This window comes from Balaenoptera musculus, chromosome 15 (assembly GCF_009873245.2).
Source record: "Balaenoptera musculus isolate JJ_BM4_2016_0621 chromosome 15, mBalMus1.pri.v3, whole genome shotgun sequence".
Classification (NCBI taxonomy): domain Eukaryota; kingdom Metazoa; phylum Chordata; class Mammalia; order Artiodactyla; family Balaenopteridae; genus Balaenoptera; species Balaenoptera musculus.
In genome coordinates, this window is record NC_045799.1 from 60,480,731 (window position 1) to 60,500,351 (window position 19,621).

Sequence of the window (19,621 nt, forward strand, 5' to 3'; positions counted from 1 at the left end):
TTGGAATACTTTGTCATCATCAAAAGTGATCGCTGCTCTCTGAGTGGTGGGGAGGGGAGAGTGGAAGCACAGGGAAGAGAATACTGGTGAATATCTCCAAATGGGGTCCCCCTACATTGTCATAGAGGGAATCGGTGTGACGTAGTGTGAAGAGACCAGGCAACCACACCTACCTCATTGTCTTGGGGTGGGGTGGTGTGGGGAGCCAACTAAATGCGATGATACCTGTAAAGCACCTGGATGGTGCCTGGCTGGAGTGGTGACGGAGCTTCAGGCTCCTCCCAGTTCTAAGAGAAGCATATAGCACCTTATCCAACCCAGTTCTTTAACAGGAAGCCACTTTTTGTTGGTGACTGGCCAGCACTCCCGCCAATGCCAGTGCATCTCAGAGGGTGCAGGACCCGTACTCTTGTAATGCAGTAGCCAACTGAGTGCTGAGAGCCTGGCAGGGAGAGTCTCTCATGACACCCCAGCTCCCTTCTCTTGCCCCACTTTAAGGAAGAAAAAGGTAAACATATATTGCCTCCAGGGGGAATTTGAGACTTCATGAAATTTCCAGTTGTGACATTTTGATGTCTCCTCTTGTGAATAATATTTCCATGTATATCTCAATCCCTGATGTTTTGAGAGGAGGAATCAAGAAAAGTGTTTTCTCCTTATAATTCTCACTCTGTCCTCCACCTTCTTTAGTTTTGGGGGAACGTTTTCCTGCAGATAGAAACTTGTTAAGGAAACAAGAGTTTCTTCTGTAAGGCAGGCAGATGGTTCAATAGATGGTGAGTGTTGTCACAGATTCGTAAATTTCAGGATGCTTGGAATTCAGCCAGGTGTCAAGGGTTCAGATCCCAGCACTGTCACTTGGACAAGTTGCCAAAGCTCTCTTGCTTCAGTTTCCCCATTTATAGAATGAGACCAATAATAGCACCTACCTCATTAGGATATTGAGAGGATTAAAGGGGGTAACAAATGTCCGTTCCTTAGCCGGGTGCTTGGAGCAGAGCACGCACTTAGTAAAGGTGAGCTCTTACTCAGGTTACACTGGGTGAGCTGGGAAGGGGGCGTGTCAGCACAGCCTGCTGCTGGACCCAAGCGGTCTCTGTAACCAGTCCCCGCCCCCTGCGCCTGACTCCGTTCTACGTCCCCTGCGCTGCGGCTGCTAGAGAACATCCATATGCCTCTGCAAGTCTTCGGCCAGGGGTTTGGAGCTGGGCAGCAGCCTGCTTCTCCTGCCCCAGAAGCTCCAGTCCTTCTATCCCTGCAAAGCACAGGTCGCGTGGCCTTCCACAGTGTGGACGATCTATTAGTTAGAGAAACAGAACCCGCTGGATATTTGTGTGTGGATGTGGCAATCCTTGGCATACTTTGCCTTATGTAGCCGTATCACTCCAGCCTCTGCCTCTGATTTCACATGGCCTTCCTCTGTGTGTGTGTCTATGTGTCCAAATTTCTTTATTCTTTTTTTTAATTAATTAATTTATTTTTATTTTTGGCTCTCTTGGGTCTTCGTTTCTGCGCGAGGGCTTTCTCTAGTTCCGGCAAGCGGGGGCCACTCCTTATCGTGGTGCGCGAGCCTCTCACTTATCGCGGCCTCTCTTGTTGCGGAGCACAGGCTCCAGACGCGCAGGCTCAGTAGTTGTGGCTCACGGGCCCAGTTGCTCCGCGGCATGTGGGATCGTCCCAGACCAGGGCTCGAACCCGTGTCCCCTGCATTGGCAGGCGGATTCTCAACCACTGCGCCACCAGGGAAGCCCCTCTTTATTCTTATAAGGACACCAATCGTTGGATTAGGATCCACATTAATCTGGTATGACCTCATTTTACCTTGATTACATCTGTGTGATAGTTACATAGGATATATTTAATGTATATATTTTATATATCATATTATATATGTAGGATATATTATATAGGATATATACATACAAATATGTATATATGGAATATACGTATATATGGAGAATTATTGCAAGCAATTGAATCACACAATTATGGAGGCTGAGAAGTCCCATAATCTACTGTCTGCAAGCTAGAAACCCAGGAGCTAGAAACCAAAGGAGCCAATGTTGTAAATCCCAGGTCAAGGGCAGGAGGAGACTAATGTCCCAGCTCAGGCAGGCCAGGCAGGAAGGGCATGGATCCTCTCTTCCTCTGCTTTTTGTGGTATTCAGTCCCTTAACAAATTAGGTTGGTGCCCCTCTACATTGGAGAGGATGGTGTACTTTACTGAGTCCACTGATTCAAATGCTAATCTCATCCAGACCCAGAAATAATGTTTAATCTGGACACCCTACGGGCCAGTCAAGTTGACATATGAAATTAACCGTCACAGATCAGAAGATGAAGCATCCTGCCCATTTCTAATATTTGAGAGAATGTCATTGGAATCACACTGTCTCTGGTGCTTTTCTTCCCTTATCAAATGTTCACTATTGTATCCTACTATGTGCCAGGTACTGGGCTAGATGTTGGGGATACAGTGATGAGCAGAGCAGATATGATGTCTAACCTAATTGGAGCTTATATTCTAGTCAAAGGAGATAGACAGTACACAAATAACTAAGAAAGATAATTTCCTATATGCAGGCTAAGAACGTATTAAAATAGGGAAAGGTGATAAGAGCAACGGGAGTGTTTTCACTGGGTCATCAGGAGGAATTTTCTGAGTGACCTTTGATCAGAGAACCAAATGACAAGAAGGATCCAAAAAGAAGGGTGTTTTGGCAGTGAGAACAACAGGGACAAGGTCCAGTGGCTCAGAGATGGTGAAAAGCTTGGTGCGTTCAGGAATAGAAAGGAATCCTGTGTGTGTATGCTGAATTGAATAGCGTCCTCCCCCCACCCTGACCCAAATCTACTCAGAACCTCAGAATGTGCTCACACTTGGACATAGGGTCTTTGCAGATGTAACTAAGTTAACATGAGGTCATCCTGGATTAATGTGGGTCCTAATCCAATGACTGGTGTCCGTATAAGAAGAGGGAAGTTTGGACACATAGACACACACAGAGAGGAGGGTCATGTGAATTCAGAGGCAGAGATTGGAGATGCAGCTACAGGCAAGGAATGCCAGGATTACTGCAACCACCAGAAGCTGGAAGAGGCAAGGAAGGATACTTCACTAGAGCCTGCAGAAGGAGCACAGACCTACCGACACCTTGATTTCAGACTTCTGGCCTCCAGAACTGGGAAAGAATAAATTTCTGTTGTTTTAAGTTGCACAGTTTGCGGTAATTTGCTATGGCAGCCCTAGGAAACTAGTACACTATGTGATGGGTCATAATAAGCGTGGGAGAGATGAGGGTGGGCAAGCAACAGCCAGAGGCCAGGCCATGCTGACCTTCGGGGTCACAGCAAATCATTTGGATTTGATTCTTAAGTGTGATGGGAAGATTAATCGCTCCATTTCAATATATTCTTGGACCAAAGGTAGGGACAAATTGGGAATTGTTGAAAGCTTAGGGTGGGACCATGCTTACCAGGTGAAATCCGTCACCTGAGACCCAAGATGATCACCAAGGGAGAGTGAGTGGTAGGAACCCCTCCTTAAGATATCCTTGGCCCAAGGAAAGAAGGTAGGTGGGAGGCCACCTGCCAAGACCCTCAGATGTGTAGCTTCTTTTGAAAACTGGTTATTACCTTGACTCTCCATTTCCATGGAGGCGAAGCTCCATCCCACCCAGCACCTGTACAAGTGTCTGCTGCTAATTAAGAGAGAGACAGATGGAGGAAGGTACAGTTTAATTTTGAAGCCTTGGTTCCTTCAAGACAATTAGGCTTATTGGAAAGAAAGCACCTTTTTCATTCTTTCTTCCTCTTTTTAAATGAAGAAAAATCAAAACGGAGAGGACCAGTGTTGTTGAAAGCCTCACACATCTGTCACCTGGTCGGCTTGTTCACCACCTGCCCACGAGGTACCTGGGTTGATTAGGTTAATGCATTTATTAATGGGGCTTACAAGGCTGCTCAATGAATCTGTGATTTCCTTCACAAGCTGCTTTTTAATATACTCAGACAGGGACCACAATGCACAATGCCGATAGTGGCCAGGTAAGTATTTCTTTCCCATCCTCGGTAACTAAATCAGAGGGGATGAAAAAGAGGATTTCACAAAAATTGCATTTCCTGGTTATGGGAACAGTTCATCCACCTAACCACCAACCACATCCTTGTTGAAATGATCTTGAAAATAACTCTTTGAAGGATGGTTTCATGCCCCATGCAGCAAGTCTGTACCTGCTCTGCACTTGTCGAAAACACCTCTGAGTCTTGTGGAGGGGGGATAGACAAACAAATAGATGTGAACGATATAATCCTGCATACAGGACATTAGATGGTCTGATGACCCCTTGTTTTCTTCACTTTATTACATACATATCCTTTCAGTTTTTGAAGCTACCATGCTACTTCCCACCTCAGGGCCTTTGCAAATGTTGTTCTGTATCAGTTATCTACTGCTGCGTAACAAATTACCCCAAAACTTAGTGGCTTAACGTAGCAGCTGTTTATTGGGCTTGTGGTTCTGGATCAGCTGGGAAGTTCTTCTGGTTTGGGCTGGCTTGGCTGCTCTTGGCCAGGCTTACTCAGTGTCTGTGATGAGCTGGCAGGTGGGCTAATGGCTGTACAGTCTAGGATGGCCTCACTGGGTATCTGGCAGGTAGCAGGCTGCTGTTGGCTGTGGTGAACATGGGCAACTGGACTGCATGTTTCTCATCCTTCAGGAGGCTAACCTGGGCTTCCTTTTTCATATGGAGGCAGGGTTCCAAGATCTGATAACAGAAGCTGTAGAACTTCTAAAAGCCCAGGCTTGGGATGTGCGTGACATAATTTCTGCTGCAGTCTACTGGTTAAAGCCAATCACAAGGTCAGGCCATATTCATAGGGTAGGGAAATAGACTCCACCTCTCGATGGAAGGAACTGCAAAGTATTACAGCTATTTTTGCAATACACCCCATGTGCGCTCACCTGGATGCTGTTTCTGTTACTCTTCACTTTCAGATTCCAACTAAGAGAGCATCCTCAAGGATGCCTTCCCTAACCGGCACCTCATCCCAAACGGATCAAGGCCCTTTCTTGTGTCGTCTCATAGGGACAGCTAGGCACTCAATACAAATGGCAGCTGGAGGGAAGCAAAGAGGGAAGGAAGGTTGGTTAGTTTGGATGAGTGCTTCCTTTGTGCTTAGCTGCATATCTGGCACAGAGTGCTCAGTAAATGTCTGTTGGATTTAATCCAGTGCCTCTTTCATAAGCCAGAAGACAGACAAAATATATGTAGTGACTAGTTACTCTCTTTCAGAATTGTGTTATATAGCTTATATGTCTCATATAATTTATTCTTAACAATAAACCTCAGAGTAGTTATATTATCCTCATTTTACACCAAAAGAAATAGAGATATAGGAGTTTGACATTCCCAAGGTCTCATAGACTCAGGTCTGTCTGATTCCAAAACCTATAGATTTTTCTGTCCCACCCTTGCCCCATATACCAAACACTCTCTATGCCCAGGGGTTTCCCAGTGCCAGGTTCACCAAGAGACAAATTCAGGGTTGGGTGTGGAGAAGGATGTATTGTAGGTTCTCCACCGGTGACTCCATGAGTCCTCCTAATGGGGGCTGCTTCCCATACCTGCACTGATAGGACAAGAATTGAATGCCTCTGCGACTATTTTTCTTTAGAACTTTTTTGAGAAGACATCACCTATCCCAGCTGTTGGGACACCTGTTTCATAATCAATTTCCTCAGTTTGTCAGAAACGGGAACCTTCCAATGCATCCCTTGCTCTGAGCTGCCCTTAGACTCGTCCATTGTCTGGAAAGAGGAATTTGGGAATAAATGGTTCTGGATCGTGCCCGGGGACATAATGAGGGTGGGTGAGACTTTCAGTAAGAGACTGAAAGCAGTTTAGTGAGAGCAAATAGATGTGAAAATGGAAAACTAGAAAAGAGCAGTCAGGACTATGATAACGCAGAGGTTGCTGAGGGAGCCAGGGAATCAGAAAGCATCATCTTAGCTTAACCTTGAAAGAGGAATAACAGAGCATCTGATGTAAATGAAGGGGTGAGACACGTCAGCTCCATCCTCTGGTTCTCCGACCAGCTCAGAGACCTCACTATTAATACTCATAAGACTGGATAGTTCTTTATAGCACTTACTGTATTTCTACTTTTATGTAATTTGTGGGATTATTTGGTCACATTCTGTCCTTCCCTCATAGAACGTCCACCCCATGAGGACAGGGACCTTGTCTGTTTCTGATTCTCCCAATGTCCTTATATTTACAATGTCTATCACCTGGCCCATGCCTATTTGATGTATGACTAAATGACTGAGAAAAATTGCTGGGAGAGGTTTTGGTAAATGGTAACATGGTCAGTTTTGGAAATATGCCTTTGGGGGACTTCACTGACAGTCCAGTGGTTAAGACTCTGAGCTTCCACTGCAGGGGGCACGGGTTTGATCCTTGTTTGGGGAACTAAGATCCCGCAAGCTGAACAGTGCGGCCAAACAAAACATAACAAAACAAAACAAAACAAAAAAGGAAATATGCCTTTGGCTGTAGTGTGGACAGTGGCCTGGGGGAGGTGAGACTCAAGGCAGAGGAGCCAGTTTGGTGGCAGAAGTAGAGCAGCATTCAAAGCAAGGATGAGGCATAGCATAGGTTAGAGAGGCATTTGGTAGGTATGATGGGAAGGACCTGTGGGTTAGCAGTTGTGCTGAGGAGAAGAGGAGGGTGACATCGGCACCTGCTCCTGTGTCTCTGGCTTGAGTAACTAGAGAGTTGGTGTTCCCACTTGTGAGAGAAGGAGGAGCCTGGAGAACAGATGTGAATGATGTTGATGGGTTCAGTCTTGGCCACCTTGAGTGGGAGATGCCAGTGGCTCTGTCCTGGAGGTGACCGGATACATGAATTTTGAAGTGCAAGGAGGGATGTCAGAGCATCCTTCTGTTGAAACATCGTGGTATTGGAAACCTAGAACTTTCCTCTGGAAGACAGAAGGATGCGATTCTAATACCAACTTGAATGTAACTCATGCCACCTTAAGGAGTGCATGGCATTTCGGTAATGTGTGCTCTTCCCATGTCGGTAGCTATTCTATAGTTCCTTCTGGCATTAATATTCTGTATCTTCAGACAGCTCTAGAATTCAAGGAAGGGGGGACATTCTCTTGAAAGATTGCATTACTCAGGGTTCTTTACATTAAACATGGACAGAAACCCAACTTAAACTGTATTAAGCCTGGAAGGTTAACATGTGGCTTCCGGGGGTGCTGTGTTGAGGAATCTAAGCAAAGGCCATGCTAGCTAGGAAAGACCTCTGTGATCAATGAGTGATGTCTGCCACAGATGCAGAAGGGGCAAGGGGGGGGTGCATATGTGCTCACTCATTCCTGAAAACAGAGCTTTCCCTCTACGGCCTTTCAAAAGCATCAAATAATGTCTACTGGAGTTAGGTTCTACCTTGGCTCAGCCGCTAGCTGCGGGTAACCTCAATTAAATGATTTCATGTTCCTTAGCTTGACAGGTTCCTCATCCGTCAAGCAGAGGTCGTAATCCCTGTCTTTCCCACCTCTTGTGGTTGAAAGGATTCAATGAGAAAAGAAATGTGGAAGGGCAGTGACCTCCATGAATTTACATATATTCACACACGTAACAGTATGGGATGCTGGAAGTGTGGATTAAAGAGCAGCACATATTCCTGGACTCCTGAGAGACATATGTTCAAGAGTTTATTGCTAAGACATTAATTTAAAAAGTAGAGAGGATCTTCTAATAAAAGAATTGTGAGAGAAAATAAAGTCTCAGAAAGTTATCAAATAAATTGAGAAAGAAGGCAAGAAAGAAAGAAAGGAAGGAAGGAAGGGCGGAAGAGAGAGAGAAAAGAAAACAAGAAAGAAAGAAAAAAGGAATCATTCAGTGCTTTAGAGTGTGGTGAATGAAGCGGAAATTGGTATAATTCTTTTGTAGCATAGTTGGCAATATGTTTAAAGGGCTTAATAATGTTTACAGCCTTTGGCCAAGTAATTCCACTTCAGATAATTTATTTCAGGGCTGGATAGTAAATATTTCAGGCTATGTGGGCCATGCAGTCTCTGTCACAAGTACTCAAATCTGCTGTTGCTCTGCAGACAGTAGGTAAAGGGCATGGCAGCCTTCCAGTAAAACTTTATTTAAGAAAATGGGTGGCAGCTAGATCGATCCATGGGCTATAGTTTTCCACCCTCTGATATAGATTAAAAAATATTTTAAGAATCATTTTACATTCAAAATTCTAAATACTAAGAGAGCTTTAGTCTAGAAAATTCTCATTTCAGATTGATTTATATTAGGAAAATATTGGCACAGCTTGAATGCTCATCCATAGGATGAATGATTAATTTTCATAGTTCTGCTCACTGAAATATTATCTGCTCACTGAAACAGAATGCTGTTTGCTAGTGATTTATAACAACATGAAGAAATGCTTGCTAGAATGTTACATGAGAAATTACAGTTATTTATAATGATGATGATAATGGTGGTGGCTAATATCTAAGCACATTATGTATGTCATCACTTAACCCTCTAAAGAACCCTATGAAATATCCTTTTTTATTGTAACCACTTTCCTGATGCAGAAGCTGATGGTAATACAAGTTATTTACCAAAGTTACACTGCTAGTAGGTGGCAGAAGTGGGATTTGAACACAGGTCTGCTTAACTGCTAAAAGCAAAAACAAAAGCACTAACACAAATTCCAAATGAAACTCTTTATTGAGAAAACCAGGAGAAAATACACCCAAGTATTGATATCGACTGTCTTGGGCGGTAGCTGATAGATACGAATATTTCTCAATGTGTTTGATATTTTCTCTAATGAGAAGCATCATTTTCATAATGAAGAAAGAACAACACTTGCATTTTATAAGAAAGGCAAGAGTGGCAGAGTGCTAGGTGTGATTGTGAGGGAAGAAGGATTTGGGGGGAGCTAGAGATTCCCTTGGGGATGCCCTCGCCTTCTTGGTCCTCCTCTTGTTGGTGGAAAACACATGACCCTGTCCTCCTTCCTTCTGTCTGCTCCAGGTGGAGTTTCTAGTGTGTGTCTCGTTTGGACTGTTGGCCCACTGAGATGCTGTTCTTGGGTTGACCTGCCAATCCCTAACTGTCTTTCTCTCTCTCCTCTCTCTCCCTCTCTCTGCTCTCTCCTCCCCCCTTCGTCCACCTACCTGTCCCATCGTACAGCCGACAAGGTAAATGATGACTTCTACTCCAAACGACGGCACCTGGCCGAGCTGGCCGCCAAGGGGAACTTGCCTCTGCATCCTGTAAGAGTGGAGGATGAGCCGCGGGCCTTCAGTCCTGAGCACGGCCCCGCCAAGCAGAACGGACAGAAGTCCCGCACCAACAAGACGCCCTCCCATCCCCTGGCCTACAACTCCACCGCCAACTTTAAGAGCTGGGACCCCAAGGATCAGTCTCTTCGGCGGCAGCAAGCTTACGGGAACAAGGGCAAGCTGGGCACGGCCGAGTCGGGCTCCAGCGACCCCTTGGGAACTCGCACCCAGCACTACCCACCCCCGCAGCCATACTTCATCACCAACAGCAAAACGGAAGTGACTGTCTGAGCTGTCGCTACAGGGGACATCCTGGAAACCACACTCAACTGAGAGAGGCAAAAAATACCCCAGCACACACCCTCCCTGTCCCCCACCTGCACACCCACCCACACCCACACGTTCACCCTCCACACCGACCGACGACAAACCTACTGGTGACATGGAATCACGCTTTTCCTGCGTCATGCCTAACATGTGTCGGCGGGCAGCTGAGCAAGACCGGAACGTGGACGGTCAGCAATACAGCCAAGGGGAAACTGAGGCACCCTCTTTCGACTTAAGGGTCGAGGTGGCCAACTCACATGCCTAAACCATGGGACTGATTTTTCTTTTCCTCCTAACTTGAAACTGAAATCCATGATGAAAAAAAAGTAGCACAATTTAGAGAAATTGTCCATTTGAGCACATATACCATTGACCATGCATTGTCTGTTTCTGGATGAAAGAGCCAGAAAGGATGGAAGGGGGGGTAGAGAAGAGGGGTCGCTGGTGCACTTGATAAGCATTTTCTAATCCCAGGAAGTAGTGATGTGGACGTAAAATTGTGATGAGCGTGAGACAGTAACTGGACCGCCCCCCATGCTATTTATAGTACTTCTCATATCATCAAGGTTGGAAGCAAAAACAACACACACTTAAACTCACAAAAAATAAATAGACCCTGAACCCACTGACAGTGATGGGAAAGAAAGAACTTTTTTAGACAACTCCCATAAAGACTGTGGAAATGGGAGGGGTAGGCTTTTATGGCAGGGAGAGGGTCCAGAGAGTCTTAAATAACTATTTTTTAAAAAAGGAAAATAAAATAGAATCCCACTACAAAACAGACAAGAACAGCAAAGTAACTTTTGTCCAACATCTTCAAGACTTAGGAAATCAACAACGTCGTCAAGAACAAACAAAATTCACAGTTGAAATGTCGACAAGAGGTGAGAAGGGGACGCAGAGCCTCTGATTTCTGGCGTTGTACCCCCGCCTCCGAGACAAGAAACAGAGACAGAAACCAGTCCTCTATTAACTGTCTATCCCCGACTCCCTTCCCCTTCAGCCTGTTGCTGCCGCTGCTGCCGAATTTCAACTGCTTTGGACTGAAAATGTCATAAGCGTGGGTGGTGCCTTCAACGTGTCACTGTTGAATGACAGTCTTGTTTCCCAAGTGCAACCTGTGTTCTTTTAGCCTTCCTCCCTCCTGTCTTTCTGCAGTAGTAGAAGGTGTTTCCATCCTCTGTTTGTTGGTGAGCCCACCCGATCCCACACTCTGAGGGGGAACGCTGCAACTTGCAAAGACCAAGACCTCCCTCCCCCACACACTGTCAAAACTCCCCGAGTCCCACCATTTTCTAGCTCCCCAAACCTAGCGTGGGACCCAAGCATTCCTGGTCCCATCATTCCCAGGATAGATAGATAGACAAACGATCCCTCCAAACCACTTCCCCAGATACTGCAATGCGTTCATTTCCCATCCACGATACCCTGGGGTTGTTGTTCAGATGGGTTCTCATAGCTAACGGATGTCCCAATAAAGACAGTTTTCCTAACAGTTTGATTTGTTTAGTGGAAGCCCAAAGAGAGAGGTTGACGGAGAAGAGATTTTCTTTTAAGGTGAGAAGTTTTCAACCAGTCCCTTAAATGGCTTAGCTAATTAACAGGAACCTTGGAGAGACCCCCCCCCCCCCAGCTCTTCTGATGTCAGAAACTGAACGTGGTCTGAACAAGACCCTTCCTGGAATGCTGGACATCAGCGTTCTGCTTCCCCATCTCTCTGACATCATGGGATCGGGGAAACCAGCTGTTTATTCTCTTTTTTACTCCCAGCTGATCTGGGGACATTGACAGTGCATTTTATCTCTCTGGGCTTTAGTCTTCCACTTGAAACATGGGGAATTGGGGCGAGATCAAGCTTTTCAAGCTTTTTGAAATAGCAAAACCTCTTCCCATTAAAAAAAAGAAAAGAAAAGAAAAGAAATCGTGCCCAGAAGACCCTCTGTCAGATCCCGGTGAATAACGAGGCTCTGTGCTGGATGAGGCAGGGCTGGGTGATTTAGTGCCTGCTTTCTCAGCCTCTTGGCTGAAACCCCAGTGCTCTCCACTGTGGAGTAAACACTAGTGGGCTTGGTCAGTGTTTCCTTGAAGTTAGTTATCTGTGTACCTGCCACACACTTTTGGCATCTTTGTGTATCCCTATCACAATATTTGTACCTAAATTGATGCATTTTTAATACATTTAACTTTTGAAAGGAGAACTATCTGTCAGTATCACAAACACAAAACCAATATCAGTCACCCTGAATAGAAAGTAAGTGTAAAATAAGGACAAAGGCAACAGTGCAGCGATTGTTACGTTCTAGCTACAGACTATTACCCGTAGAAGGGTTTGAACCTGGAGCCTGGCGTTTGCTCCCCTTCTTTCTCTTCCCTTCCTTCTTTTCTCTCTCCCTCTCCCCTTTTCTTGATTAAAAACAGATTAGCAGACGTTCAAGAGTTGTTAAAGATATACCGGCACCCACTGGAGACTTTCTCCTTGAAGTAATCAAATGGGCTGACAAAAGTGAAAAGGGAATTGTTTCCTATGTGACTCAGTGGTAGTTTAGTGCTCTATCCATGTACTACTAAAAATCATCTTGCGTTCACTAGTGGTGCACAGCACATACTTAAGGAAATACTGGATTGGCTTGTTTGGCGAGGTTCCCTCCAGCTCCAAAGTTCTATCATTCTAGTCTCCCTTTTAGCTCCTTTCTGCTCCTTTCCCTCAACCCCCTTCATCTGACCTTTATCCCAGCCCTGATGAAGGACCTTTCTTGGTCTCTGAATCTACGGGATTTATTCGTCATGTTCCTTCTCTTCTGAGTAAACTGCACCCAGTGAATTTTGTAAATTGGAGGTCTGCAGCTATAATTTCGGCAGTGAAGTTGCAGCTTGGTCCATAAGAAGTAACAGTGGTGAGAGCCCAAGAAGAACAGTACTTAGCCTCATTACCTTCCAATTGGCTTTGGGAGCTGAACTGAAGCGAGGGAAGGGAGGGAGTTTGGACAGGGAAGTTTATTCTCTGGCTTCTTCTAGGGAGGGTGGACAGACCTCATGATACTGAAAGATTATCATGACCTGTAGAACTGTGACTGCCACGTATCAACAAGGATCCTCTAGCCAGAATGGGGAGACTTAGAAGCGAGAAACCAGAACAAAGCAGGGAGACTATCCCCTCCCCATCCCCTGCCCTGGCAGTAGCCTCTTCTTCTTACCTTTAGCTACCACCCAGCTTCCAACCCAACAGGACCAGAGTCTGACTTCCCTTTGCCCTCCCAGAGCGTCTCAGCCTCCGTCGGCCTTGGGCTCCGCCTGGCATTTCCATCTAACAACTCCCCCCAGTTTTTTTGTGTGTAAATGGAGCATATTTTATGTGCGAATATTTTAGTAACCATATGTTCTGCAAGTAAACCTGTGTTAATACTTGTCAACAACTGCAGAGTTTATGATACCAATAATACTTCCTACAATGAAGAAAAAAAAACATTTGTTTGTTTTCTAAGAATGTTTATTTGTAAACATATGTATTCACTATATTAATATGAATTTCTTACCTGGCAATAAAACTGATTATATGTGATGCTGTTGGGGTTACCATGTATCTTTCTAGGGTCCTACATCCTAATCTGAGTTTTCACCAGGGAGCACCAGTGTTAACGTAGGGAGCTAAATCCTTAATATTCTGAGTGCACGGGAAATCATTACAGGTAAAGGAAGATTTTAGTTAATAGCAACAAATTTTTTCCAGGAGACATTTTTGCTTGAAAGGTTCTTGGTAAGAGTCTTGTGTCATGTCTCTTAATTCACTTCCTGCCTTAAAATATGTATCATGGCTTGGTCTCCCTGATCATAACTAAATCTATCCTTAATGGTCAAGATTCTTGCTGAGATTTGCACTTCTGTTTTTACCAGTGACCAGGTTTGTAAAAGACACAAATATGGAAAGTATGGGAGATTGGATTCTTCCACTGTTTATTAAATTTTATTTCCTGCCTGCCTTCTGTTAGCATTAAATTTGAATTCTCAGGTCGAAACCTGCCTTAATATGATTCCACCAGGGAGGGGTTCTGAGAGAAGAACTTGAGGGCAAGGAGTTTATTTGAGAAATGAAGAGAACACTGGTTGGTGTTGGGGAGGTGAAACAGGGGAAGAAAACCAGCTAATAAAGGATGATTTATCACGTCAGCTACCGCTATGAGTGACTACAGTTTAATGCTGTAGGGAAACTGGGACAATTATCCCACCCAAGTGGGCATGGAGCTGGGGTGTTTACCCACCAACTCCCATCAGACATCATTGGAGCATTGCTTTCAAGAGGCGTTAATGTTTAGACAGCCCCAGGCCATCATATGCAAGGACAGAGGGATTTTCATGGTGGCAAAGAAAACCCCAGGCACAGAGGTGCTAGGGTGGAGAGATTTCGAAGAGAGAAACCAGAACAAAGCAGGGGGACTGTCCTTTCTCACCCCATGCCCTGGCACTAATTAGAAGTCAGCCATCGTGTACCGAAGTCCTAAAGACACAGGGATGGGGGTGGGGGCTCACGGGGCTGCTCAAAGCTGGATGTCTGAGGTTTCCTGGGAATGAAACTTCCGCTCTCTGGATACTTGGAGAAGTTGTCAATAGGGGTAATGGACCACAAACTGCAGTCAGAGTGAGGGTCCTTACTCTGGTATCTGGAGATCCTTCAATGGTCGCGGGTCACTTGGTGTCTCCCAGAGCAGACCCCACTGCTCTCTCTCTGGGGCATAGTTATGGTCATCAGAGACGTCTGGATGGCAGAGGATGCTTTTCCAGTACTCAGGAACTGTTCAGACCAGGGGAGTTACTGAGCAGCACACATCACAGCCCTGTGGATGCTTCAGTAGGACAGAGACTCATGCCTCTTGAGGGGTGGGGGGCAGTGACAGACTCTTCCATTAGTGAAGCTGTCTGCTTGGTTACAAGTCATAGACAACAACAACAACCACCTTATCAATTATATTTGTAGAGCTCTCACGATGTGACAAACACCGTTGACGACTTGATGTGACGGTCACATTTGTTCATCACAGCTGTATAAGGTAGGCACTATTAGCTTTGGAGGTGAGAGATGTATCTAAAACGTGAGTAATTTTGCCCAAAGTGGTTCAACTATTAAGCGGTAGAACTGGGATTCGAACTCCAGAGCTCATACTTTAACTACTGTACAGTTGTTCTCACTTGCATGAGCCTGTGAGTTAGTGGGGAAATTTGATAAAGATGCTGATCCCCAAGCTCCATAGGTCTGAATGCGGGCCCAGGATTCAGTGTTTGTAAGAGATACTGCCTCCTCGCAGTGGACCACCCCCGAGAGGCGTTTGCATGATGCCAATTCCCTGATCATCCCATATCTGTGAGCTCTTCCTGTGGACCTTGGGATGCAGAAGGAAATGTGATGAAGCTGTGAACTTCCAAAGAGAGGGACCTTCATCTTTTAGTTTCATGTCCAATGTCGAAAGGTCGTGTCCTGTGATGGACAGAGGACTGACTCTAGAAGAACTGGTTGCTGGTATTGATTCCAACGCTAATTTGCCATGTGCCCTGGGCCCTGAAAATAGCCCTCTTTGGGACTCTATTTCTTCCCCCAAGAAGGAGGAGGCTGGGATAGATAATCTCCAATCCTGCTCTCTTGCTTGATTGAGTGGTCCCCCTCCCATCACTGTGCCATTTGGTATAGTCAACAGGATTGACTCCCTTCTTACTTCCAAAAGTTTGCTCCTGGATAAACAGGATTTTGCTGGGTGTAATAATAATCACTATGGTAATGGCTTTTGTGCACTGAACACTTGCTATGTACCTGGCTTTATGCTAAGGGTTTTCCGTTGCTCTAACATCTATGGACTAGCTTGGAGGTTCTTAACTCTTTTTGAGCCATGGACCCCTTTGGTGGTCTGGTAAAACCTATGGATCCTTTCTCAAAATATTGACTTTAAATGCATAGAATAAACTGCATAGGATTACAAAACAAACCTGTTGTCTTGAAATACAGTGATGAAAATATTTTTAAAATCCACATGTGTGATATAGTAATAGATGTGATTTTTAACTCATGCATTAAAGAACAAGACCTAATGACAGGTTTCAGTGTAGTGCTGAGCACAAACAATTCTTTGAGCTCTCTGCTACCACTACAACTTGATGCGACAATATCTGTGCTTCTACTGGCGATGTCGTCACCAATTGAGGGACATACTACATTTCATTTAGAGACTAGTGAACATAAAGATGTTATTTTGTACCATCCAAGTTCTCAAACCCACTGAATTCTATCCATGGATCCCCTTGACGGTCTGTAGGTCTAGGTTAAGCACTCAAGGATTCATAGGACTTAGAGCTACTTACTTATTTTCTTCATACTTCTATTTTCTCATCTTTTTAAAATAGGGACAATAATAGTATCTTTATTATTGGCTGTTGTGAGAAATAAAATAATCGATTAAACACATTAATTAACTGTTAGTAAGCACTTAAGAGTTAGCTTTTGTTATCATAATTATTATTTCAGCGAATCCTTATGATTACCGTAGGAAATAGTACTTTATTATCCACCACTCCCAGAGGAAACTGAGGCTCAGAGAGATTAAATTGGCACAAAGTAACACAACAAGTCAGTGCCAGGGCTGATTGAAACCCAGATCTTTGCGATGCAAACTCAAGCTCTTGACCACATGCCACGTTGTACGATTTTTTTTTTTTTTTTTTTTTTTTAGCAATTATATTAAATGTCCTCACTACTCCCTGGAATGAGGCCAGTCAGAAACTGGGGTGTATCCCAGTGATGTCTCCGGTTCTCCTTCCCTCCCCAAGATGAAAGGCAGATGTCAGAGATTCAGGAAGCCCTTGTCTGAATTGTCTGGGGACTATTTAAAGGCATGTTGGAGACAGTTAATAATCACGTACTCCCATTCAAAATAAGCTCCCCCCAGCCCAGTGCTTAGAAGATCCCAATTACAAGGACCTCAATGTCCCAGAAATTTTCAGTTTCTTTTATTTAAAAAATCAATCCCATTAGAAATACATTCATCACCTAAAAACTGAAATGAGTTTTCCTTATCAATTCAGACATTCTCAGCCTTGAAAGATAATAATCATCATAATGATAATAATAGCAACAACTCCTTCTGGTATTAATTATTGAGTTTTTATTATGTGCCAGGTACTAGGTTAGGCACTGTATGTGCGTTGCCTCATTTTCTCCTTCATCAGTGCTCTGAGGAAGCGGCATCATTCTCATTTTTGGGTTGGGGAAAACTGAGGCTCAGAGAGGTGAAATGACTCATCCAAGATTTTACATGTAGTGAATAGCAGGGTCAGAATTGAAACCCAGATTTGTATGATCCAAGCCAACCCTATCGTAACAGTCCATTTCATTCTTTCATGATCCATATCTGTGATTGCTTCCTTTGCGGTAAATAATTGGAAACTGTAATGCATACCAAAATTGTTCCAAGAAGATACAGTTAAGTCTGGGGAAAAATATACTGTGGATCAGGTAGTATCCACTGGTCAATATCCATTCCTACTATGTGTCACTGACGTGGAGGCATTGAACTCGGTCTGATGCTGCCTCAGTTGATGTTTCTGTCCTTAATGTCCTTCAAGTCTGTCCTCCAAAAACACAGACTTGACCTTCAGAATGCTTTAGTGTCTGTGAGGTGGAAAGAAAGCAGGACCGGAAGAGGCCTCTGGGGCAAGCAGACAGGAAACTAGGAGTTTTAACTTAGTATGCCTTAATTTTGTATGCCTTGCAAAAGTCACTTTCCCTCTCTAAGAGGCCATGCAATCTTTTGGATAAGAGTAGGACCTCTGGAGTTCAAGGATCCATGTCTGAATCCAAGTGGGCATAATAATAGCATCTATCGGAGGGCTGTTATGAGAATGAAATAAGACAATTTAGATAAAGCTCTGAGCACAGTTCACCGGTAATTTATTTTCAATATTTTAAAACCTCATTCAGAAATCATCACATACTCAGTCCCTGCAGAAGGGATTAGAAGAAAATCACTCTGCTTTGCTTTGGATAAGGTATCTGAACTTCGTTTGGTGCCTTTCCCTCCAATTCTTTGGCTGTTGGTGATGTCATGATCATATCAAGGAACTGATTTTACTGCACACCTAATTAGATATAGTTATGATGAATTTTAAGAAATGGGAAAGAAAATAAATTTTTGCTCAATGAATGTGGTTTGTTTGATAGAAAGAATTTTTCAGATCTAGAGGTTTATAGGGGATAAGTCATAATTAATGAGATCCATGTTTGTAAAAATGGTTGTGAACTCCTGGCTTCAGATTAGTTATGGATTGCAGCATAACTATGTAATTACTCCAAAACTTAGCTTTAAAAACAGCACATATTTATTGTCAGGAGTCGGGAATCTGAGCACTGCTTAGCAACATCCCATGAGCCTGCAATCAAGGTGTCAGCCAGGGTTAAAGTCTCATCTGAAGGCTCAGGAGGAGAAAGATCTGCTTGTAAGCCCAGTTCCTCCAGGGTTGTTGGACTGAGAGCCTTGCTCAATAAATGTCATCTGTTACCATCATCATCATCATCACCATCACCATCATCATCATCACCTTAATTAACTAAACTTATACCCTGTGTTAAGAAATTTACGTACCTCGTCTTTAATCCTCCCAGCAACTCTGAAAGTGTTAGTAACTCCATTTCATAGATAAGGAAACTGAGAAGTTAAATGACTTACTTAAGGTCACAGAGCAAGTGCTGGTGTGGCTTTCAAAACCTAGTTTACAGTATCTGGTTCCACCATTTCCAGCATCTCATTTAGCCCTCTTGAAGTTACTGGTATAACTTAAGTTATCTGGATCCAGTTATGGAGGTAAAACCTTTGTAGGAGAAGAATATCTACATCGTCAGCTTGGTATCTCACTTATTTTCCTGTCAGATTCCAAATCCCAACTTGTGCTGTGTTGTACAGTTCAAAGAAAGCATTTAACATCAAGAAATGTCATGGTTGCTAGAAATAATTTTGTCACATCCTCTTGAAATTTTCCTCTTTGCAAGTTCAGAGGTTTCAGTTAGATCCAAATCTTATAAATCCTCTTTTTAAAACATTATGAAAGGACAGCTCATTTTAAAAAATCTCAGCGTACAAATAGAACAGTACATTGTCTTCATCTTAAAAGGGACAAAATGGGAAGATTCTAAAGAGGCGGTTTGTGATGTGCAGGTGCCTTATTTTCTGGTAATTGGAAGTTTTTGATGCCGTAATTTTGTTTTTGTGCCTCAGTGTCCACTTATCAAAGGCAGTTGAGATGAATATATAAGAATTCTACAGGTTGGGTGTCAGTGGAGTCCCCAGATTCAGGGTACCAAAAGTTAACACCATGTAGGTCTTAAAGCCTTTACCCTGGGTCTCATTATTTGCTATGGGTATCTGCCTCATGGGTACACAATACTTCCTCAAACTGAGTCAACAAAATTTGGGGGAAAATTTACAGACTTCTGAGAGTTTGGTTCTTCTCAAAGCACCTCATATTCACTCAACAAATACAGAGCACCTATTATGTGCCAAGTGTTTTACTAGGCCTTGAGGATACAAGGATCCCTTCTGCCACCATCACTTCCCCTTAAAAACAAAGGAAGACGGAAGATGGACAAATGGAAAAGCAAGTACCATATAGAGAGACATCATGGATAGAGGAAAGCCTTGATGTCAGATAGCCTTGGGTTCATATTTCCTCCCTAGCACTTCAAGCTATGTGACCTTGGGGAAATTACTGAGCTTTTTCAGAGCCTAGGTTTTCTCATTTCTAAAATGAACACAGTCAGACCTACCTTGCAATGTTATTTGGGCATCTGAGATAAGCTGTGTGAAACATTCAATCATGGTGGATGCTCAAAAAATTGGAGCTATTATTAATAGGAAGCATTTGCTTATCATTCATTCTTACTCATTGGAAACCAACTTGGTTTTTGCCTTTTGTTTATGTTAGGATCCCCAGAAACAGATCCCAAGACAAG

At 43.8% G+C, this 19,621-nt stretch overlaps 1 protein-coding gene across 1 annotated transcript in view; it reads left to right on the forward strand.

The window, feature by feature from the left end:
• The window catches only part of SHISA9 (shisa family member 9), a 297,904-nt gene extending 284,706 nt beyond the window's left edge, over positions 1–13,198 (forward strand). The window contains exon 4 of the mRNA XM_036824265.1: positions 9,221–13,198. Coding sequence (XP_036680160.1) covers positions 9,221–9,603 — 383 coding nt within the window. The 3' untranslated portion in view covers positions 9,604–13,198. The remainder of the gene's footprint in view (positions 1–9,220) is intronic.
• Positions 13,199–19,621: the final 6,423 nt, after the last annotated feature.